The sequence below is a fragment of the Dipodomys ordii genome, unplaced genomic scaffold, assembly GCF_000151885.1.
Source record: "Dipodomys ordii isolate 6190 unplaced genomic scaffold, Dord_2.0 Scaffold117, whole genome shotgun sequence".
Lineage (NCBI taxonomy): Eukaryota > Metazoa > Chordata > Mammalia > Rodentia > Heteromyidae > Dipodomys > Dipodomys ordii.
This window is the reverse complement of record NW_012267333.1, coordinates 3,568,029-3,589,258: the sequence shown is the minus strand read 5'-3', so window position 1 is coordinate 3,589,258 and position 21,230 is coordinate 3,568,029. Positions and strand designations below refer to the sequence as shown.

The 21,230-nt window shown below is 46.1% G+C and overlaps 1 protein-coding gene across 1 annotated transcript; it reads left to right on the top strand.

Moving 5' to 3' along the window:
* The first annotated feature begins 1,932 nt into the window (after positions 1 to 1,932).
* On the top strand, positions 1,933 to 15,882 carry Serping1 (serpin peptidase inhibitor, clade G (C1 inhibitor), member 1). Its single transcript, XM_013029291.1, has 7 exons — positions 1,933 to 2,072; positions 4,478 to 4,976; positions 7,283 to 7,417; positions 8,239 to 8,442; positions 8,665 to 8,801; positions 11,308 to 11,527; positions 15,369 to 15,882. Exons 1-7 carry the CDS (start codon positions 2,016 to 2,018, stop codon positions 15,620 to 15,622), a joined length of 1,506 nt encoding a protein of 501 aa, XP_012884745.1. The 5' UTR covers positions 1,933 to 2,015; the 3' UTR covers positions 15,623 to 15,882.
* Positions 15,883 to 21,230: the final 5,348 nt, after the last annotated feature.

Below are 21,230 nucleotides of genomic sequence, written 5' to 3'. Positions count from 1 at the left end.
CGGTACTACTTTTTTACTGCTTAAACTAGCAGATCTTGCTGGTGGCTGATACCCGTAATCCTAGCTACCCAGGAGGCTGAGATCTGAGGATCGCAGTTCAAAGCCAGCCCGGACAGGAAAGTCCATGAGACTCTTATCTCCAATTAACCATCACAATGTCAGAAGTGGAACTGTTGCTCAAGTGGTAGAGCGCTAGGCATTGAGCATGCTCAAGGCCCTGAATTCAAGCCCCAGGACTGGCACAAAAACAAATAAAAATAGAAGTAGATCTGATGTAACTAGCAGTTTCCTCAATGTACCATAGAGGTCAGTCCTGCAGGAAAAGGATTGCAGAATATCAGGGCTTCATTAGATCATCTGAGAGAACCCCCTTGTGTTGTCAGATTCTGCAAATAAAACAGAATGTTCCCTTAAATTTACACGGCACATATTTAACAGCAAATTATTCTATTCTAAGACTGCGTGGGATAAACTTAGACCAAAGTTTGTTGCTGTTGTTTCTAATGTAACTGGGCTTCTTGTATTTTATCTGGCCACTCTGAGGGTACAGCCAAGTACCAGTCAGTAGGCAAGTAAACTTGCCAGGGTCTCAGCAGAAAGCTGAGTCCCCCGGCCAGGGGTGTTGTGGCACCCCAGAACAAACACAAAACACACTTCAGCTTTCAGAGTTTGTGTTGAAGGTAGTGGTTATTCTGGGGGTGTTGGTTGTTTTGTTTTGATTTTTTTCCCATTCTGGGGTTTGAACCTAGGGCTCAAGTTTTATCTTAAGGCAAATGCTTAGTAAACAATAAACCTCCAATTTCCTTTTTGTTATACAAAAGCAAAAAAAAACCCCACTGGTTACAGTATCTCTAAGAGAAAAATCAGAGTACCATCCTCCAGAGACTTGGGGGTGGAGGGAGGGGACAGAGGTTAGCACTTTAGAGAGGCTTTAGTTCCAAGTCCAAACTAATCTCCCAAGTGCTGCTGACTGTGAGCCAGACATTTATTTCACTGCTCTAAGTCCTGGTTTATCAACTGGACCCAATGAGGCCTGTTTCCAAAAAGAGACTACAACTGCCAACCCACCAAGACCAGTGATTCCGGAAAAGGGCATTCCCCTCAACGGAGCACATGTTTGTGATCCTGCTGGTATAATCCTGACACAGAAGTCGGGACACAGGAGGGAGTGTGGTTTGCTTGGGGCTCAGTGGCTCTACCTCAAGTCTTCCTTCACCCCTCAGCAGGACTTGGGCGGGGGGGAGGGCTTGGAGGGTAATTCCTAGGCCAGGAATGGCCAAAGCCTGTCCACTGGGCCCTGTTCCCTCCTGCTTTACAGGAATTCACACCACTGATCGATCAATCATCCTTAATTTGTAACTGGGCCGTGTCCTGAGCCAGCCAATAGCTAAGGCTGCCCCCCATCCCCCACAGTCACTGACCCCATTGGACTGTCCACTCTGTCTGCCCAGAAGCTGCCTGGTGACCAGAGTTGGGCTCAGGTTGGCTGCTGGGGGTGAGAACTGGTACCATGATGTCCCTTTTTATATCTCCGCACTTGGTACAAACTTACTTCCACTTGAGGCCCTCTCCCTCCTCCCCCTGCCCTCTCCTCTTCCCTCAGAGCTGTTGTGCCCAGAGGGGGGGCGCCCCCATAGGCCACCCCTCCCTATTGCTCAGTCCTTATTGTTTGCCTAAGGAAGGACCCCTTCCCAGCTACCCCCCTCCCCCTGCCCCCCATGATTGAACAGATGGACAGAGTCCCCGGCCAGGAGGGAGAAGATGAGCCAGACCCTGACGGGAAAAAGGGAAGCAGTTTGGGGAAAACAAAACAGAAGAACAGAAGGTGGAGCCAGGGAGAAAGGGGTGGGAATTCGCTGACAAGGGCTGAGACCCGGAAAGGAATGGGGGCGGACCCCGAGATGGGGTGGAGGCCTCCTCTTCTCCCCCCCCCAACCTCCCCAACTCTGGGGATCTCTGCTGCCTCTGACACAGACTGGCTTTGCAGGCCTGCCGTGGCTAACTTTGCCTCCCAGATGGCCTCCAGGCTAACCCGGCTGACCCTCCTTCTGCTGTGGCTGCTGCTGGCTGAGGTAAGGGGCCCCCTCCCGGGTGGGGGAAATTGGAAAGTTAACCCTTGAGGCTCCGAGGAGTGAGGGGAGTTCCTCTCGGGGATTTGGCCAAGAGAGTGTGGGGGGGGGGGCCTCCCTCCTGCATTCACAGGTGTGGAAAATTGAGGGGCTGAGGTAGGTTCTGTCTGGTGGGTACACTAGCTGGGTGGCCTCAGAATAATCATTTCTCCCAGGCTCCTTGTCTTGGTCTATAGAAAAGAGAATAAATTGACCCCTACCCTGTCCACCAGCTAGGCTTAGCAAAAAGATCCCCAGAGGGCAGAGCTGAGCAAAAGCCAGGGGTTGTTACAGAGACAGTCTCAGTGACAGGCTTTGCAGATTGGGGTTGGGGGGCGGTGAGGGACTGTGAGAAACAGGTATTGGTACCAGATACAGTGGGGGATGGGGGAGGGGTGGAGGTCCCAGTGGTGTGGAGGCCATGCATAAAAAGTATGGGGGGGGACCGGTTGCTGGTTGCTGGTGGCTCTCCCCTATAATTCTGAGCTAGCTACTCAGGAGGCTAAGATCTGAGTATCAAGGTTTGAAGCCAACCCTGGAAGACAAATCTAAGAGACCTGTGTCTCAGATTAAGCAGGAAAAACCTAGAAGCGCTGGTATGGCTTTGAGCGAATAAGCAGAGGAAGAGAGGCCCTGAGTTCAAACCCCAGGACCTGTGTGCACACATGTATGCGAGCGTGCACACGCGCATGCACACACACACACACACAGAGGAGCCCAGGAGAAGGATGAAAGCTTGTTCCCCTGAGTTTTTAGTATGTGTTCTGTGTGTAAGCTGGCCTCGTCAGACCCCTAGAAAGTAGTTAGAATGCAGTTATGAGCAAGGAGGAATTAAAATCAGAGACCTTTTCCTCCCATTTCTGTGAAACCTCAGACTTTATATGTTTTAGACTCAATTTTCCGATTTGCAAAATGGGGCTAGTAAGATGGTTTCTCATGGAGGAAACTGACATTTGGGACGGATATTTTGCCCAAGAGGGACTGTCCTCCTCTACTGTGTCAGATGCCTGGTAGTACCTCTGGTCTTCATCTCTGGCCCCCCTGTTAGCTTTCTGTAACATCTTCCCTCCTCCTTCGGGGTCTTAAAGCCACCAAAACTGACTCCAGATATTGCTATGTGTTCTTTGGGAATCAAAATTGTCACTCAGAGCCAATGGTCTATATTATTTTTTCTCAGCCTCCTCCATATCCTTCCCTCCCTTTCTCTGTCCTTCTTTTGGGAAGGGTAATTGTTTTCAATATCCATTAGTGGATTACAACATATAATGTGAAAATTCACATGTCTATATGTCTGTATTGGCCAAGCAAGTAAATCAAGTCAGTTACATGTTTTTTGTAGGGGTGGGTACAGGGTCTTGAACTCTGATCCGTGCACTCTTGCTTGGCTTTTTTACTCAGGCTGGTGCTTTGTTATCTGAGTTATACCTACATTTCCAGCTTTTTGCAGGTTACTTGGAGATAAAATTTGGGGGGGGGTGGAATTTATTTCCCCAAGCTAGCTTCACCCTTGATCCTCAGACTTCAGCCTCTGGGAGTAGCCAGGATTCTAGGATTACAGGGATGAGCCACCAGCACCCAGTAAATCAGGGAAATATTTCCAAAAAAGCAACTTCCTGGTATGGAAGTGGTAGCTAAGGCAGGACTGCAAGTTCAGGACCAACCTGAACTCCATCGTGAGTTCTACTCCAAGGTCTTGCCTTTAAAAAAGGGAAGGGGGGGGGGGCTGGGAAGGTGGCTCAGTGGTAGAGCGCTTGCCTTGCATGCCTGAGGCCCTGGGTTCCATTCCTCAGCACCACATAAACAGAAAGAAAAAAAAAGCCGGAAGTGGCACTGTGGCTCAAGTGGTAGAGTGCTAGCCTTGAGCTGAAGAGCTGAGAGACAGCACCCAGACCCAGAGTTCAGGCCCCACGACCGGACCCCTCACCCCCCAAACAAAAGGGAAGAGGGAGGAGGAGGAAAAAGAGAAAGAGACAGAGACAGAGAGAGACAGAGACCTGCAGAGACAGAGAGAAAAGAACAATGTCCTACGTATTAGAAACTGGACAAAGGTAATCAATCCCTTTTCACTCCTCCACCTTCTGCAAAGAGTATCCCCCTCCAGCACTGGGTGGTCTCAGGCCCCCCCCAGAAAGCCAGATTATGCATCTTCTTTTTCTTGCCTTGATTTGTGTTTGAGGAGACTTTCACTCAGTAAGAAAATGGAATCCAGTTTGTCTTTTCGTGTGTGTGTGTGTGTGTGTGTGTGTGTGTGTGTGTGTGCCAGTACTGGGGCTTGAACTCAGGACCTCAAACTCTTGCTTTTTTCCTCAAGACTGGGGCTCTACCACTTGAGCCACAGCCCCACTGAAACCCAGTTTCTTAAACCACAGGATAGAGCCTCCTCAATTCCAAATGCTACCAGTCAGAGTCCCAAGGATCCAGAGAGCACTCAGGAAGAAAACGATGGCATGATCTTAGAGAGAAATGTCTTCCAGAGTCTTCCCACTCTATCCACTCAACACATCAAGGAGTCTTCTACCAGTCCAACAACTGAGCAGCCAACAACTGACTCAACAAGCACATCCACAACTGACTCAGCCACTGAAATTACAACTGATACCACGATTGAACCCACCAACCAGTCCTTCACCCAGTATACTCAGCCAACTACCCAGTTTCCCCCAGACTCCCCGAGCCAGCCCACCTGCCCAGAGCCTGTTACTCTCTGTTCTGATTGGGACATGGAGTCAGCGAAGGCTACATTGGGGGAGGCCTTAACTGATTTTGCCTTGAAGCTCTACCATGCCTTCTCAGCCACCAAGAACACTGAGACCAACATGGCCTTTTCCCCATTCAGCATCGCCAGTCTCCTCACGCAGGTCCTACTTGGTAAGACTTTGATCTCTGTCTAGGTCATAGATCCCATAATTTCACCAACTTGACTTCAGACACTTGAGCCATACCTCCACATCTAGGTTTTTGCTGGTTAATTGGTGATAAGAGTCTCATAGACTTTCCTGCCTGGGCTGGCTTTGAACTGCGATCCACAGATCACAACCTCCTGAGTAGCTAGATGTGAGCCACCAGCCTTAGTTCATTTTTCATTTATTTTCATTTTGAGAATAGCTTTAGTACTTTCTGAAATTTTTTTAAAAGCTTGTGTATATAAAATCTTACATATTAAATGGATGGACCTAGAACAAATCATGTTAAATGTGGTGAGTCCAGCTCAGAGAGACAAATGGTGTGTGTTTTGTCTCATATGTGGAAGCTAAATCCAAAATACACTGGACATTATAAATTATACAAGACTTTAGACATTCACACACAGTGAGACTAAATGAGGATACTTTTAGAAGAGGATCACAAAGGTGCAATGCCTATGTGCATCTGATCATATAAAATAATATTTATTGAAATGAACTCCAGGAAATGGAAATAAGAGGGTTTTTTTCTTTTCAAAGGATTTTTTATTGTCAAGGGGATGTACAAAGGGGTTACAGTTACATAAGTAAGGTAATAAGTACACCAAACTTGTTACCCCTTCCTTTATTTTTCTTTTACTTTCCCTCCTCCCCCCCTTCCCCCAAAGAGATTTTTCCTATTAAAAAAATAAATAAATAAGGCTGGGCCCCAGGGCCTCACGCCTGTAATCGTAGCTACTCAGGAGGCTGAGATGTGAGGATTGCTGTTCAAAGTGAGACTCTTATCTCCAATTAACCACCAGAAAACCGGAAGTGGTACTGTGGCTCAAGTGGTAGAGTGCTAGCCTTGAGCTGAAGAGTTGAGGGACAGTGCCCAGGCCCAGAGTTGAAGCCCTGTGACAAAAAAAAAAAAAAAAACAACAACAACCAAAAGCTTACATTATTTAATACAGTGAATTAACCCTGCACAAATAGGGAAACAAATTAACATTTCTTGACTGATATGGCTATTCATTTCTGTATAATGCGAATTCAACATAATAAAGGAGGATGCTGTTTCCAAAGTTGACAGCTCAGTTTAAATTTCCAAAAATGAAATTATATGTATTCATATTTATCTTTATATGAGAAAACCAATAATAGCACTGTGTGTGCATGAATAGCAACAACAGCTTTTCCAGTTTCTACAGCCATCTGAACAAAATTGTAGACATATCTAACACATCAATTAGCAAATAAAGAAAAAGAAAAAAAGAACACCCCAGAAACAGCAAGGTTCTTCTCAACTGTCCTCTGGAAAGAAAGCATTCTATAGCAACATAATTTAAAAACAGATCTGAAGCCAGTTGTCTTGGCTCACACCTATAGTCCTAGCTACTCAGGAGGCTGAGATATGAGGATCAGGTTCAAAGCCAGCCTGGGCAGAAAAGTCCCCCTGGAGCTCTTTTTTTTTTTTTTTTTGGTCAGTTGTGGGGCCTGAACTCTGGACCTGAGTGCTGCCCCTCAGCTCTTCAGCTCAAGTCTAGCGTCCTACCACTTGAGCCACAGTACCATTTCTGGCTTTTTTCTGCTTATGTGGTGCTAAGGAATTGAACCCAGGGTCTCATGCATGCGAGGCAAGCGCTCTACCACTGAGCCACCTTCCCAACCCCCCATGGAACTCTTATCTCCACAAGAAAACCAGCAGTGGTGCTGTGGCTCAAAGTGGTAGAGTGCTAGTCTTGAGCAAAGGAGCTCAGGGACAGTGCCCAGGCCCTGAGTTCAAGCCCCATGACTGACAAAAAAAAAAAAAAAGATAACCTAACATAGTATAGTATATTATAAAACAAATATAAGGTATTTTTACACTAGAGGATTTGATATATTGTGATTTTTTTTTTTAGCGTTTGTGCAGCCTGAACTCTGAGGCTGGGCGCTGTCTCTGAGCTCTTCAGCTCAAGGCTAACACTTTACCACTTGAGCCACAGTGCCACTTCCTGCTTATGTGGTGCTGAGGAATTGAACCCAGGGCCTCTACCCCTGAGCCACCTTTCCAGCCCCGCCCCTCTTGTATCTGATATATATATATGTATCTGATATATATATATATATATATATATATATATATATATATATATATATGCACACTATCTTCCAAGAGAAAACTTCCAGCTCTGGTGATCTCTGATCCCTGCATGACTGGGAACCTCCTCCATGTAAGCCAGATTTTCCACCTTACTCCCAAGTGATGGGTGCCTTGCTTCTCCTCCTCGTCTCTGTCCTTTGTTGCAGGGGCTGGGGACAGCACCAAGAGCAACCTGGAAAATGTCCTCTCCTACCCCAAGGACTTTGCCTGTGTGCACCAGGCGCTGAAGGCCTTCATGTCCAAAGGTGTCAACTCCGTCTCTCAGATCTTCCACAGCCCAGGTGAGTGTCAGGGAAGGCGGCAGCCAAGAAGGGGCTTCCTGAGAACATTCTCCCAGAAGTCAGAGAGTCTTTGCAATTCTCTGGGGAAGACAGGATAGAGAGCTGAGTCGGGGGTGGGGGTAAGGGCAGCTGAGGGCCTTGGCAGAAGTGCCAGATGGCTCCAGGAACCGGACTGTCCTCTACAGGACACCTGGGCAAGTCTTTGTCTACATCTACTCCTTTTAGAATAAGAATGTCCTTGTATGTGTATTAGCAGATAGAACTAGGTGGCTAGAGAATTAGAAATATTAGATGGCTTGAGATCTAGAAACATTAAAAAAAAATTCGGGGAGTATGTGCCAGTATTAGAACTTGAACTCAAGACCTGAATGCTGTCCCTTAGTCTTTTCATTCATGGTTAGGTCTCTACCAGATAAGCCACAGCTACACTTCTGGCTTTTTGGTGGTTTAATTGGAGATAAGAGTCTCATGGACTTTCCTGCCAGGGTTGGCTTTGAACCTTTCAATCTTCAGATCTCAGCCTCCTGTGTTGCAAGGATTACAAGTGTGAGTCACTGGTGCCTGGCTAAAAAAAAAAAAAAACTTTTTATAGTGCTCACTTGTAGATTGAGTCTTAGGACTCTCATTCTTTGTACTTTGGAGTTGAATAACGCCATTACCATTTACACGTATCATGCTATTAACTTGATAATAAGGTGTGGTGTTCACCGGAGTTAGTGTCCAGAGCCACGGGTCCAGTGCCCCCAGTCTTGAAGCTTGTTCTTGGAAGGAGTGGAGACATGCAAGGGCCTTATGCCTCCTTCTCTTTACCCACCACTTAGACCTGGCCATAAGGGACACCTTTGTGAATATCTCTCAGAGCCTGTATGGCAGCAGCCCCAGAGCCTTGAGCAATGACAGTGATGCCAACCTGGAGCTCATCAACACATGGGTGGCTGAGAACACCAACCACAAGATCAGCCAGCTGCTTGACAGCCTGCCCTCCGACACCCACCTGGTCCTACTCAACGCTGTCTATCTGAGTGGTAAGGGAGACCTCAGCCGGGTAGTATGCTCCTTCTGAGTGCTTCCTCTCCTGTTCAGCTTCAAGTCCACTCCACCCGCCACGTTCAATGCACCTGTTCAAGGCATCCCCAAGCACCTGTCCCACGCATTTGAGAACAGGACTCCTATACTCCTCAGTATCCTTTCTTTCCTCCCTTACATCTCTCTTTCTCTTTCTTTCTCTCCCTCTCTCTTCCCTTTAGCCAAGTGGAAGAAAGCATTTGGTCAAAAGAAAAAGATGGAGACCTTCCATGTCAAAAACTCTGTGATACAAGTGGCAATGATGAGTAGCAAGAAATACCCTGTGGCTCATTTTACTGACCCAACTTTGCAGGCTAAGGTAAATTTCTGACTCACCTCACTCCCATTTTAGATCTAGCAGAATGTCTCTTTCCTGCTATGGTCCCCTTATTTGGTGGTATACTCTTAGAAATTTACTATTTCTGTTCCTTCCATGTGTGTTGCCACTGTTAACCTTTTCTCCTCCATCCTCCAGCCTTGGTAAGGCAAGGATTCATCTCTGCTGCAATTTGATGCAAAACAAAGTGAACCACCAGTGCCCAGCTGTATGTAGAACTTAAAGCATTCATTGTACTCTGGGGAATAAACTCTATTTAGGTTCTGTCGTCAGGGAACCCATGTTCACCCTTCCAAGTTAATTCCTTTTTCCAACCTGCTTCTCTGGGCCATGTTTCCAGATTCTCAACAATGATTCTGTGTTAGTTCATTTCTTTGTTGCCTAATTGAATCCAAAATTCTTCTATGTTCTTCCTGACCATTTTTCAACTTCAACCATAATGTAATTTAATGATAGTCTGATGCCTTATTAGACTAGGGTTTCTCAGTCTTAACACTGACATTCACCATAGAGCGAGGGGCCCTATGCATTGTAGAATTTACCTTCACTCTTGTTTTTTTTGTTTTTTGTTTTGTTTTTTGTCGGTCATGGGGCTTGAACTCTGGATCTGGGCACTGTCCTTGAGCTCTTCAGCTCAAGGCACACGCTCTACCACTTGAGCCACAGGGCCACTTCCTGTTTTCTGGTGGTTAATTGGAGAGGAAAGTCTCACAGACTTTCCTTCCTGGGCTGGCTTTGAACCATGATCCTCAGATCTCAACCTCCTGAGTAGCTAGGATTACAGGCGTGAGCCACCAGCACCTGGCTTTTTGCTGTTGTTGTTGGTTTTTTTTTTGTCAGTTGAGGGGCTTGAACTCTGGGCCTGGGCACTGTCCTTCAGCTCTTCAGCTCAAGGCTAGAGCTCTACCACTTGAGCCACAGCGCTACTTCCAGTTTTCTAGTGGTTTATTGGAGATAAGAATCTTACAGACTTTCCTGCCCAGGCTGGCTTTGAACTGAGATCCTCAGACCTCAGACCTCAGCCTCCTGAGTAGCTAGGATTACAGGTGTGAGTGAGATTACACTAGTGAGTGTCCAGTCACTCTTGTTCTACTGGATGGAGGCCAGTAGCCCTGGCACCCCACCACCACCACATAGCAACCAAATGCCTGCTGTTCCTGAAACAGCACCACGGGTCCTGCACTTCTTAAGTACTTTTTGGCCATCAGTTGAAAACCTTGCTGATGGCAAATTGGAAAGACAGGCTAAGATCAGCATACTATGAGAATGACACACTAAAGAAACTGGTACTTAATCTCATGAACTATCAGAAGTTTTGTTTTGTTTTGTTTTACGATTTTTTTTTATTGTAAAGATACTATACAGAGGGTTACAGTTACATGAGTGAGGTAATGAGTATACTTCCTCTTGAACGTTGTTACCCCCTCCATTGTTTTCCCCCTACCATCCCTTCCCTCCCTCCCTTCCCCGAGATTCTTTTTTTTTTTTTGATTGTGATTAAGTGATTACATAATTTCCGGAAATTCACAGTATCCATCAGAAGTTTTTAAAGGGAGGGGCTGGGAAGATGGCTCAGTGGTAGAATGCTTGCCTTGCATGCATGAGGCCCTGGGTTCGATTCCTCAGCACCACATAAGCAAAAAGAAAAAAGCCGGAAGTGGAGCTGTGGCTCAAGTGGTAGAGTGCTAGCCTTGAGCTGAAGAGCTGAGGAACAGTGCCCAGGTCCAGAGTTCAGGCCCCACAACCAGACCCCCCCCAAAAAAATAAATTTTTAAAGGGAGTTTGGCAGGGCGGTTCATGCCTGTTATCCTAGGTACTCAGGAGGCTAAGATTGAGAAGAGTGAGACTGAAGGCCAGCGGGGATAAAGTTCTCAAGACCTCATCTTAACAGAAAAAGCTGGATAGCAATGCTGATAATCCCAATTATGGAGGGAAATATAAATAGGAAGATTGTAGTGTAAGCTGGTCCCAGCAAAAAAAAAGAAAAAGAAAAACTCTATTTCAAAAAATAATAAAAGCATAAAGCCCTGGAGACATAGTGTAAGTGGTCAGTCCTGCCTATGAAGTGTGAGTTCAAGCTCTAGTACCGCTCCTTCCTCTCCTGCCCCCAAAAATAAGTTTTTGAAGAGACTAATAACTCTGATGGCACATACAGGTTGTATATTCCATAACTAACACTTTTGGGTAGAAGAGAATAGGACCCAGCAACCACCTCTCTGGCTGTGATTACATAGCTAGTACACCGCAGTGAGCGACCAATCAGAAATGTGTACTTGTTCTTCTGTGTCTCCCCAGCACAGTTAGACCATCACTTTTCAGTTGGACTAAGTTAGCATCCCCATTTCAGAGAAAGTCACACAGCTAGGTGAGGTCTGGCCGCTGGTTGTTGGACTAGGATAAGCCAAAGGACAGCCCTGGTACACTGAGGGTGGAGATCCAGAGAGTTCTGGGGTAAGAAGACTGCAAAAGCCCATTTCTTATTCCCTAGGTGGGGCAGCTGCAGCTCTCTCACAACATGAGCTTTGTGATCATGGTGCCCCAGAACCTGAGATACCATCTGGAAGACATGGAGCAGGCTCTTAGTCCCGCTGTGTTCAAGGCCATCATGAAGAAGCTGGAGCTGTCCAAGTTCCAGCCCACATACCTGATGATGCCCCGCATCAAAGTGAAGAACAGTCAAGATATGCTGTCGATCATGGAGAAATTGGGTGAGCCCTGGCAGTTTGCGGTGATCCTAGGTCATCAGAGGAAAGGGGGGGTGGGAGGTACCTTAAAATGCAATTTGCATTCTTCTGTAATCCCAAATTATCTCACAAACCTATGATCTAGGGAGCCAGGGCTCACACCTGTAATCCTAGCTATGCAAAAGGCTGAGATTTAGGAGCTGGGAATGTGTCTTCGTTTTTGCCTAGCATGCATGAAGCCCTGGTTTTGATTCCCCAGCCAGAAGGGGAGATGTGGCTCAAGTGGTAGAGTGCTAACCTTGAACAAAAGAAGCTCAGGGACAGTGCCCAAGCCCTGAGTTCAAGCCTCAAGACTGGAAAAAAGAAAAGAGGCTGAGATCTAAGGATTGTGGTTCAAAGCCAGCCCAGGCAGGAAAGTATTTGAGACTTTTTCCAATGAACCTCAAAAAGCTGGAAGCAGAGCTGTGGCTCAAGTTGTAGAGTGCTAGCCAGCCTTGAGCAAAAATGCTAAAGGACCGCACCTACTGCTCAGTACTGGCACACAGATGCACACAAGTGCTAAACACACACACACACACACACACACACAGATTAAAAATACAAATGCTGCAGGGTGCCACTGGTATACACCTATAATCCTAGCTACTCAGGAGGCTGAGATTTGAGGATTTCAGTTCAAAGCCAGCCTGGGCAGGAAAGTTTCTTCTCTCCTATAAATCACCAGAAAACCGGAAGTAGTGCTGTGGCTCAAGTGATAGAGTGCTAGCCTTGAGCTGAAGAGCTGAGGGACAGTGCCCAGGCCCAGAGTTCAGGCCCCACAACCATCTAAAAAAAAAAAAACAGTGCTATTATTTCATTGGATCATTGAGGAAACCGAGACACTTTTATGTTACTCTTAAGCTACTTAATGGCAAACCAGAAGACCAGCCTAGATCTCTAGTTCTCTTGGCTGCTTCCACTGTGATTCACGTAGATCCTAAGAAAGGTGACCAAGATGGCTGCATATGCTCCTACCCCAGCCACCTTCATGGAAGTCCACCATCCTGTGGAAAATGCGAGAAGCCAGCTGGTTAGGAGGGTCAGAAGGCTTCTGTGTTTTGGACAGACAACAGAGGCTCCATTCCCTAACCTTTGACCTTGTGTCTGGATCTATCACTTCATTTCCTGTTATGAAACTTGACTGCCTGACACATGATCTCATTTCCTAGGATAGGGCATCTGTGTAGGAAAAACAAGCCGTTTTTCTCTACACTCCAATTTTAATATTTCTGGTGTTGTTTTTCCCATCCCCAAGCGATTCTCCACAGATGCAAGACTCAGTGTCTACAGTTTGATTTAATATAAGCCCAGAAAGAGTCTCTTCATTAGAGGAAAAACTATTTCATCACCAAAGAAGTTACAAAGGACTTGGAAATTGAGTGTTAGGGACCAAGCCCAAAGACTAAATATTACAACAAAAGATGCTAAGGAAAATTATAAGGATTTTAGCTACTTTTCTCAGGAATTGCAAGCTGATTATTTTACTACTTCACAGAGTCATGGCCCTCATGATCTCTGATTCTGTCTATCTACAGAGATCATCAGATCTTATAGTTAAGAGGTTCACACCATTTTGCTATAAATCAAACATTCCCACAACTCTCTCTTAGGGTTCAATCTTTGCTAGTATGGCTGACCAAACTCAGAGAAACTCGTTTACTAACTTATTACATAATTAAGTATAAGATAAACAGATTAAGAGCTATATAAGACAAGTTGGCAAGATTTTTTTTTTTGGCAGGACTGGGATTTTGAACTCATGACCTTGTTTACTAAGCAAGTGCTCTACCACTTGAAACACACCCCCAGCCCTTTTTTCCCTTTCATTAATTTTTCCAGTGTCAACCTTGGACCATGATCTTTTTTTTTTTTTTTGTTGGTCTTGGGGCTTGAACTCTGGGCCTGGGCACTGTCCTTCAGCTCTTCAGCTCAAGGCAAGCGCTCTACCACTTGAGCTACAGCGCCACTTCCAGTTTTCTGGTGGTTTATTGGAAATAGGAGTCTCACAGTCTTTCCTGCCCGGGCTGGCTTTGAACCATGATCCTCAGATCTCAGCCTCCTGAGTAGCTAGGATTACAGGTGTGAGCCACTAGCGCCCGGCTTGGACCATGATCTTTCTACTTCTGCCTCCCACATGGCTGATAGTACTGGCCTAACCTATTACACCTGGCTTTTTGTTTTTAAGATAAGGACTCTGTAAATTTTATGTTCAGGCTCACCTCAAACAGTGATCCTCCCATCTTCCCCTCCCAGGTAGCTAGGATTACTGGTGTGTACTACCAAACTCTGCAGAAGGCAAAATCTTAAAGGTCTCCTGATACAATTCTCTCAGCCTGTGCATGTCTTCACCAACTGGAAGCCCTTCAAAGAGGCTTTACCACACAGGTGTGATTGGTTACTGACACCCCACTGCTCCTCTAACCTCCAGAGGGGACTTAGGCAGGGCCGAAAGTTCCCAGCTTCTCATCACGACTTGGCCCTTCTGGAGATCAGACCCCATCCAGGAGCCCACCAACAATCAGTTTCAAAGGATTTGGGGGTAGCTGGGTACTGGTAGCTCTTGCCTGTAAAACTAGCTGCTCAGGAGGCTGAAATCTGAAGATCACGGTTCAAAGCCATCCCAGGCAGGAAAGTCCATGAGACTTGTATCTCCCATTAACTACCAGAAAACCAGAAATGGAGCTGTGGCTCAAAGTGGTAGAGTGCTAGCCGAAGAGCTTAGGAACAGCACCCAATCCCTGATTTCAAACCCTATCACTGAAAGAAGAAGAGGAGGAGGAAGGGGAGGAAGCTCAGAGATAGCACCCAGGCCCTGAGTTCTGACTCCAGGACACACACACACACACACACACACACACACACACACAATTTGAGTGTAGTGTTAGGCACCAGGCTCAAAGACCAAATATTACAACTAAAGATGCTAATGAAATGACATTGGTTTTAGGTATTCCTTATTAGTAATTTGGGCACAGACCAATATACATACATTTCATTATTACACAGCTTCACACCCTGGGTATGATCTCATTCTATAACACATGACCTATCTCTAATAGATTACGTCTCTTCCAAGGTCCTTGAGACAAGGAATCAATGACATCATTTTTCAGAGATATTTGGGAAGTGGGTGGGGTAAGGCCCTCACCTCTTTTTGAGAGTGGTGTTTAGAGCCAAGTGTTTTTTACTCACCTCTGGAATCCTTGCTACTCAGGAGGCTGAGATCTGAGGATCACAATTCAAAGCCATCCCTGGCAGGAAAATCTGTGAGACTTTTGTCTGTAAATAACCAGCAAAGCCAGGTATCAGTGGTTCATACCTATAATCCTAGCTACTCAGGGGGCTGAGATCTAAGGATCATGGTCCAAAGCCAGCCTGGTCAGAAAAGTCCAGTGAGATTCATCTCCAATTAACCTCCAGAAAACCGGAAGTGGTGCTGTGGCTCAACTGGTAGAGTGCTAGCCTTGAGTTGAAGAGCTGAGGGACAGTGCCCAGGCCCAGAGTTCAAGACCCACGACTGACCAAAACAAACAAACAACAACAACAAAAAAAAAACTAAGGGACAATGCCTAGATGCTAAGTTTAAGCTGCAGTGGGTGGGTATGTGAGGGAGAGGAGAGAGCAACACAGACACAGAGAGAGAGAAAGAGAAAGAGGAGGAGGAAGAGGAGTTTGGGCCTACTGAAATAGGATTCCCACTACCAAATGAGGAAAAGGAAGAAAGCATCGGAACTCAAGATTAGCTGAGAAAATTGAAAACAAAGGTCTCATCAATTCTGAGTGTGTCCTAGTCTCTGACTCTCGTTTCTCTTTGCTTTGGGACTAGAATTCTTTGACTTTACTTACGACCTCAACCTGTGCGGGCTGACGGAGGACCCAGACCTTCAGGTGTCGGCGATGCAGCACCAGTCGGTGGTGGAGCTGACGGAGACCGGTGTGGAGGCATCTGCAGCCACTGCCATCTCTGTGGCCCGCAACCTGTTGACCTTTGAGGTGCAGCAACCTTTCCTCTTCCTGCTGTGGGATCAGGAGCACAAGTTCCCCGTCTTCATGGGAAGAGTGTATGACCCTAGGGTCTGAGACCTGCCAGGCGAGGGCACATCCTGCCACCACCCAAGCATCAGCCGACCTGGCTATAGCAGTCCTGGTGATAGTCCTGCTACTGCCTGCCCTGGGCTTGTCCCCAGCTGCCTCCCACTTGAGGAGCTCGCTTAGAGTCTGACAAAGGCGTCTGTTTTACACAGTAATCCTCACGGCCCTATGATGCTCTTCGGACCACTTTTACAGCTTTTGTTGGTTCAAGTTCACCACACTCTACAAATAAAACCTGCAGACTATGACTTCTGAATTCACTTGCCTTTGTTTGGTAGCTGCCTTGAAATCAGAGGTCAAGAACTATCACGTTTCTTGTATCAGCCAGCGATCGCAGTGTAATAAGTTGTTCTTCACTGAATGGCTTAAAACAGCAATCTTAGCCAGGCACTGGTGACTCACACTTGTAATCCTTGCTACTTAGGAGACTGAGATCTGAGGATCCAGGTTCCAAGCCAGCTCTTGGTAGACAAACCGGGAGACCCCTATCTTCAAGTAATCAGCAAAAAGCCAAAATTGGAAGTGGCTCATGTAGTAGAGCACTAGCCTTGAGTGGACAAAGCCAAGCAAGAGCATGAGGCTATGAATTCAAGCTTTAGTACAAGAACCAAAAGAGAAGAAAGAAGGAAGGGAGGACGGAGAGAGAGAGAGAGAGAGAGAGAAAGCAAGCAGCAATCTTTTATTCTGTCACCTAAGTCTCAGGATTGACCAGGGGGCCTTGCTGATCTGGGCTGAGTCTAGCTGTGCCTTCCTGGATACATGCAGTCATCTGTAGTTATCTAGCTGGTTGAGAGAGGAGGGGTTGACAGGCCTTTGATGATCTCAGCTGGCACTGCTTGGCTCTCCTCCATGTCTCCTACGTCCTCCCACCGGGCTAGCCTGCCATGGCAGGGTTCCAAGAATGGAATCAGAAAGGCAAAGCCTCTTTTTCATATGTCCATTTGCTTCAAATTGACCATTGAGCCACCAGGCAAAGCAAATGACACGGCCCAAACTGTAGTGTGAGAGCAAAATGGTACACCAGAGTGACAGGGTCATACCTACCATCGTCACACCCCAGGCCCTACGCAGCACCGTGACTGTAGCAACAGTAAATCTTCACGTGACTGAGGATTTACAGAGGCATTCTGCTAAGTTTTGTTGACATTTCATCCTGTCAGTAACTTAACAGGACAACAATTCAGGTTGTTCAAAGTCTTGTTCAAAATCATACCGAGCTAGGATTCGAAAGCAAACTCTGTGATTCTTATTTTTTTTTTAATTATCGCTATTATAAAGGTGATGTACAGAAGGGTTGCAGTTACATGTCAGATAAAGAATACATTTCTCTTTAGACAATGTCACCTCCTCCCTTGCTCTCTCCCACTTTTTCCCTCCTGTCCCCACCCACAAGTGGTCTAGTTCATTTTCAACATCGTGTCTAGTGAGTAACACAGCTGCCTTTGTCCTTCTAGTTCCATGATCTCTGTGACTCTTACATGGACATTCATAGCTATGGTCTTCTCTCTTTTCTATCTTAAAATCTTAACCTCTGTTTTTCATGTGGGTCCTGGGACTTGAACTCAGGGTATGGGCAATGTCCCATACCCTCTCAAGGTTGGTGCTCTTCCACTTGAGCCACACCTCCATTTCTGGGGTGTGTGTGTGTGTGTGTGTGTGTGTGTGTGTGTAACTGGAGATTATAGTCTCTAGGATTTGTTTACCTGGGCTGGCTATGAACAAAGATCCTAAGATCTTAGCCTCCTGAGTAGCAAGCTAAGATCATAGACCTGAGCCACCAGCATCTGACCCTGTGTTTTGATTGAGGTGAAGATATACTGAGGGAAGAAAAAAAAAAACTAAGTGAGGGAAATGCTTGCTATGCTTCATACTGTCATTCATCTACCACCAACTCGCTCCTGGTCTCTACTTCACATACTGGCTCCTTGTTGCAAGACAAGCTAAGTAGGCAAAATCTCAGAAGGCCAGGTTCCAAGTTAGATGCTCCCCTTGCAGTTCATCTTTCAGCCAAGGTTGAGAAGCAGACTTGACCCAGAGTTCTGGGTGCCATGGAAAGATCACTGCTTCACACCAGACTTGAGTGGAAGCGATCACTACATGCTCACTACATGCAGGTTCTGCAGAGAAACAGAGTCAACAGCAAATGCACTGATATATACAAAGAGACTTCTTTTGGTCAGTCCTGGGGCTTGAACTGTGGGCCTGGGCTCTGTCCCTCAGCTCTTCAGCTCAAGGCTAGCGCTCCACCACGTGAGCCACAGCGCCACTTCTGCCTTTTCCTGTTTATGTGGTGCTGAGGAATCGAACCCAGGGCTTCATGCATGCCAGGCAAGCACTCTACCACTGAGCCACCTTCCCAAACCCAAAGAGACTTATTATTAGGGATTTTCTCACTTGATTATTGTGGCAAAGACCTCTTGCAATCCACCATCTTTAAGCTGGAGGCTCAAGATAATGCAGTCCAAAGCCAGAGGCCTGAGAACAGAGGAGCCAATGGTATAAGTCCTGGTTCAAGTTGATCTGGAAGTTAGGAGACTGGAAACTTGGTTAAAGGTTAAAACCTGGAATGAAAACTACATTAAAGGTCAGTATAGGAAGCACTCAGCTTCCTCTGTCTTTTGGTAATATCCAGGCCCTTGATCAGTGGAATGAGGCCACAGATTAGTGAGGGCCATCTTTTATACTCAATCTGACTCAAATGCTAATTTTGTTATTGTAGTTCTGATACTGAGGTTTGAACTAAAGACCTGGGCATTGTCCCTTAGCTTTTTTTGCTCAAGTCTGGTGCTCTGCCACTTGAGTCCCAACTCCATTTCTGGCTTTTTGCTGGTAAATGGCAGTTAAGAGTCTTATGGCTTATGTAGGCACTTGCATAGATTTTTTTATATATAATTTTATTGTAAAGATACTGTACAGAGGAATTAAAGTTAAATGAGTAAGGTAATGAGTGCATTTCCTATTGAGCATTGTTACTTCCTCCTTTGTTTTTCCCCTACCATCCCTTCCCTCCCCACCGCCCAAACTCCTCCCTCACCCCCTCAAATTGTAAAGTTCGTTTTCAACATAGTGTCTTGTGCATCTCATTGTTACAATGGGTCAACCTGTATCCTTATTTAAGCATTTTGTTTTTTCCCTTCCCCCCTCCTCAAATTAGAAAAATATACATACAAGATGCAGGGCACCGGAATCAAATACAGTGAAAACAGGGGTTATGGGGGAAGAACATACCAAAGGAAAAACATCACATAGTACATTGTAAATACATTAAAAACAACAGCAAGAAAGATAAAACCACTTGTGTCCCTATCTTGGGGTTCATTTCACTTAACATCATCTTTTTTTTTTTTTATCGGTCATGAGTCCTGAACTCTGGGCCTGGGAACTGTCCCTCAGCTCTTCAGCTCAAGGCTAGTGCTCTACCACTTGAGCCACAGCGCCACTTCTGGCTTTTTCTGCTTATGTGGTGCCTAGGAATCAAACCCAGGGCCTCATGCATGCAAGGCAAGCGCTCTACCACTGAGCCACCTTCCCAGCCCTTAACATCATCTTATATGGTCATATGTAGCTTTTGAGCTTTCTGCTTGTCCTAGACATATACTAGTTATTGCAAATAAGGGATCTTGCATAGCTCTTGTGCCTTGATGGACTGGAGTCAGTTAACTGGCTGCTCCATGGAGACCTCTCACTGTCCAGGAAGCTAGTCTGGTCTTATTCCTGTGGAGGCTGCATAAATCCTAGAAAATGAGAGGAAGCATGCAAGACCTCTTGAATAGCAAGCTAGGAAATAATGTAACATCATTTTTACCTCATTCTGTTGGCCAATGTTACTCAACAGACAAGCTCAGATTCAAGTACAATCCATGTAGTAAAGAAAAAACCTAGGCTAGGTGCTAATATTCAAATCTGTAATCCTAGCTTCTCAGGAGGCTGAGATCTGAGGATCTGAGTTCAAAGCCAGCCCAGGGAGAGAAATTCAAGAGACTCTTATCTCCAGTTAACCAGCAAAAAGCTGTAAGTGGAGGCATGGCTCAAATGGTAGAGTGCTAGCCTTGAAGGAGAAAAGCTAAGTGAGAGCACTGAGGCCCTGAGTTCAAGCCCCATTACTGGAACACACACACACACACACACACACACACACACACACACACACACCTTCAAATCTACTCTGCAAAGGGCATGAATATGAGAAAACAACAATAAGAATGGTAAGCATGATGCCTACCTTTAGTCCTCAGCTCCACCCAAACCTGAGCTTCTGCCCTGGAGTTCCCGCCCTACAGCTGGCCCCTCCCTCTCTCTGCCCAGACCCACCTGAGCTCCAATCTACCTCACTTCCTCCCTCTCAGACCCTGCTGCCACCTAGAGAGTGAAGGCAGCCATGTGCTCTCTCTGGGACAAATATGGCTCCTCTAATAAACCTTGTAATAATCTTTCTCCTGTGCCTGTCTGCCTCCACGTGGTCCCCTGGGATGGATGTAACGGATCCTTTCAAGGATAATCATGGGCTGGGAAGGCAGCTTAATGTTAGAGTGCTTGCCTGGCATGCATAAAGCCCTGGGTTCAGTTCCTAAGTCCCATATACACAGAAAAAGCCAGAAGTGGTACCGTGGCTCAAGTGGTAAAGTGCTAGTCTTGAACAAAAACAGCTCAGGGACAGTGGCCAGGTCCTAAGTGCAAGCCCCAGGACTGGCCAAAAATAAAAATAATCGTGTCCAGGTTTCCAGTCTACCTAAGTAGAGAATACTACTAACCACTTTCCCTAGACTTGCTGTTCTGAGTTTTTCCTCAAAGAGCTAAGTGGCTTCTGGCCTACATTAGAATATTAGGATATTCTAATATTAGAATATTAGAATAGGGCTGGGAAGGTGGCTCAGTGGTAGAGTGCTTGCCTTGCATGCATGAGGCCCTGGGTTCGATTCCTCAGCACCACATAAGCAAAAAGAAAAAAGCAGGAAGTGGTGCTGTGGCTCAAGTGGTAGAGCACTAACCTTGAGCTGAAGAGCTGAGGGACATCTCCCAGGCCCAGAGTTCAGTCCCCAGGACCGGACCCAAAAAAAAAAAAAGGAATATTAGAATAAAATCATTTCTTGCAGTTTCAAGTTACTATCTCTCTTCCTTTTTTCTATGTCTGTGGCATATTTAACAACTCCTAATTCCTCCACTAGCATGTGTCTTTCTTGAAAAAGATACTCAGATATACACCCCCAAGACCGGTACAGTATAGGCACGGTCTTCTATGTTGGCAACCCACTTCTAGTGATTTCTCTGTCCCCAAACTACATACCTAAGAACCCCCAAGGATAAGGTTTCTCTTGCAGTTAGTCATCCTGCCACTTGATGGTGCTGTTGAAGCTTTGTCTTGCATAGCCTCATGGACTTTGCTCTTCCTTTGAGAGACTTTTAAAAGGCTCAGATTCTTCCCTTCCCTCCTTCCTTCCCTCCCTCCTCCCTTTTTCCTCCTTCTTTCCTCCCCTCCTCCCTCCTTCCCTCTTCCCTCCTTCCCTCCCTCTGATTCTCTGCCTTCCCTTCTTCCTCCTTTTGTCTCTCTTCTTTCCTCCTCCTCCTCCTGTTCCTCCTCCTCTTCCACCACCTCCTC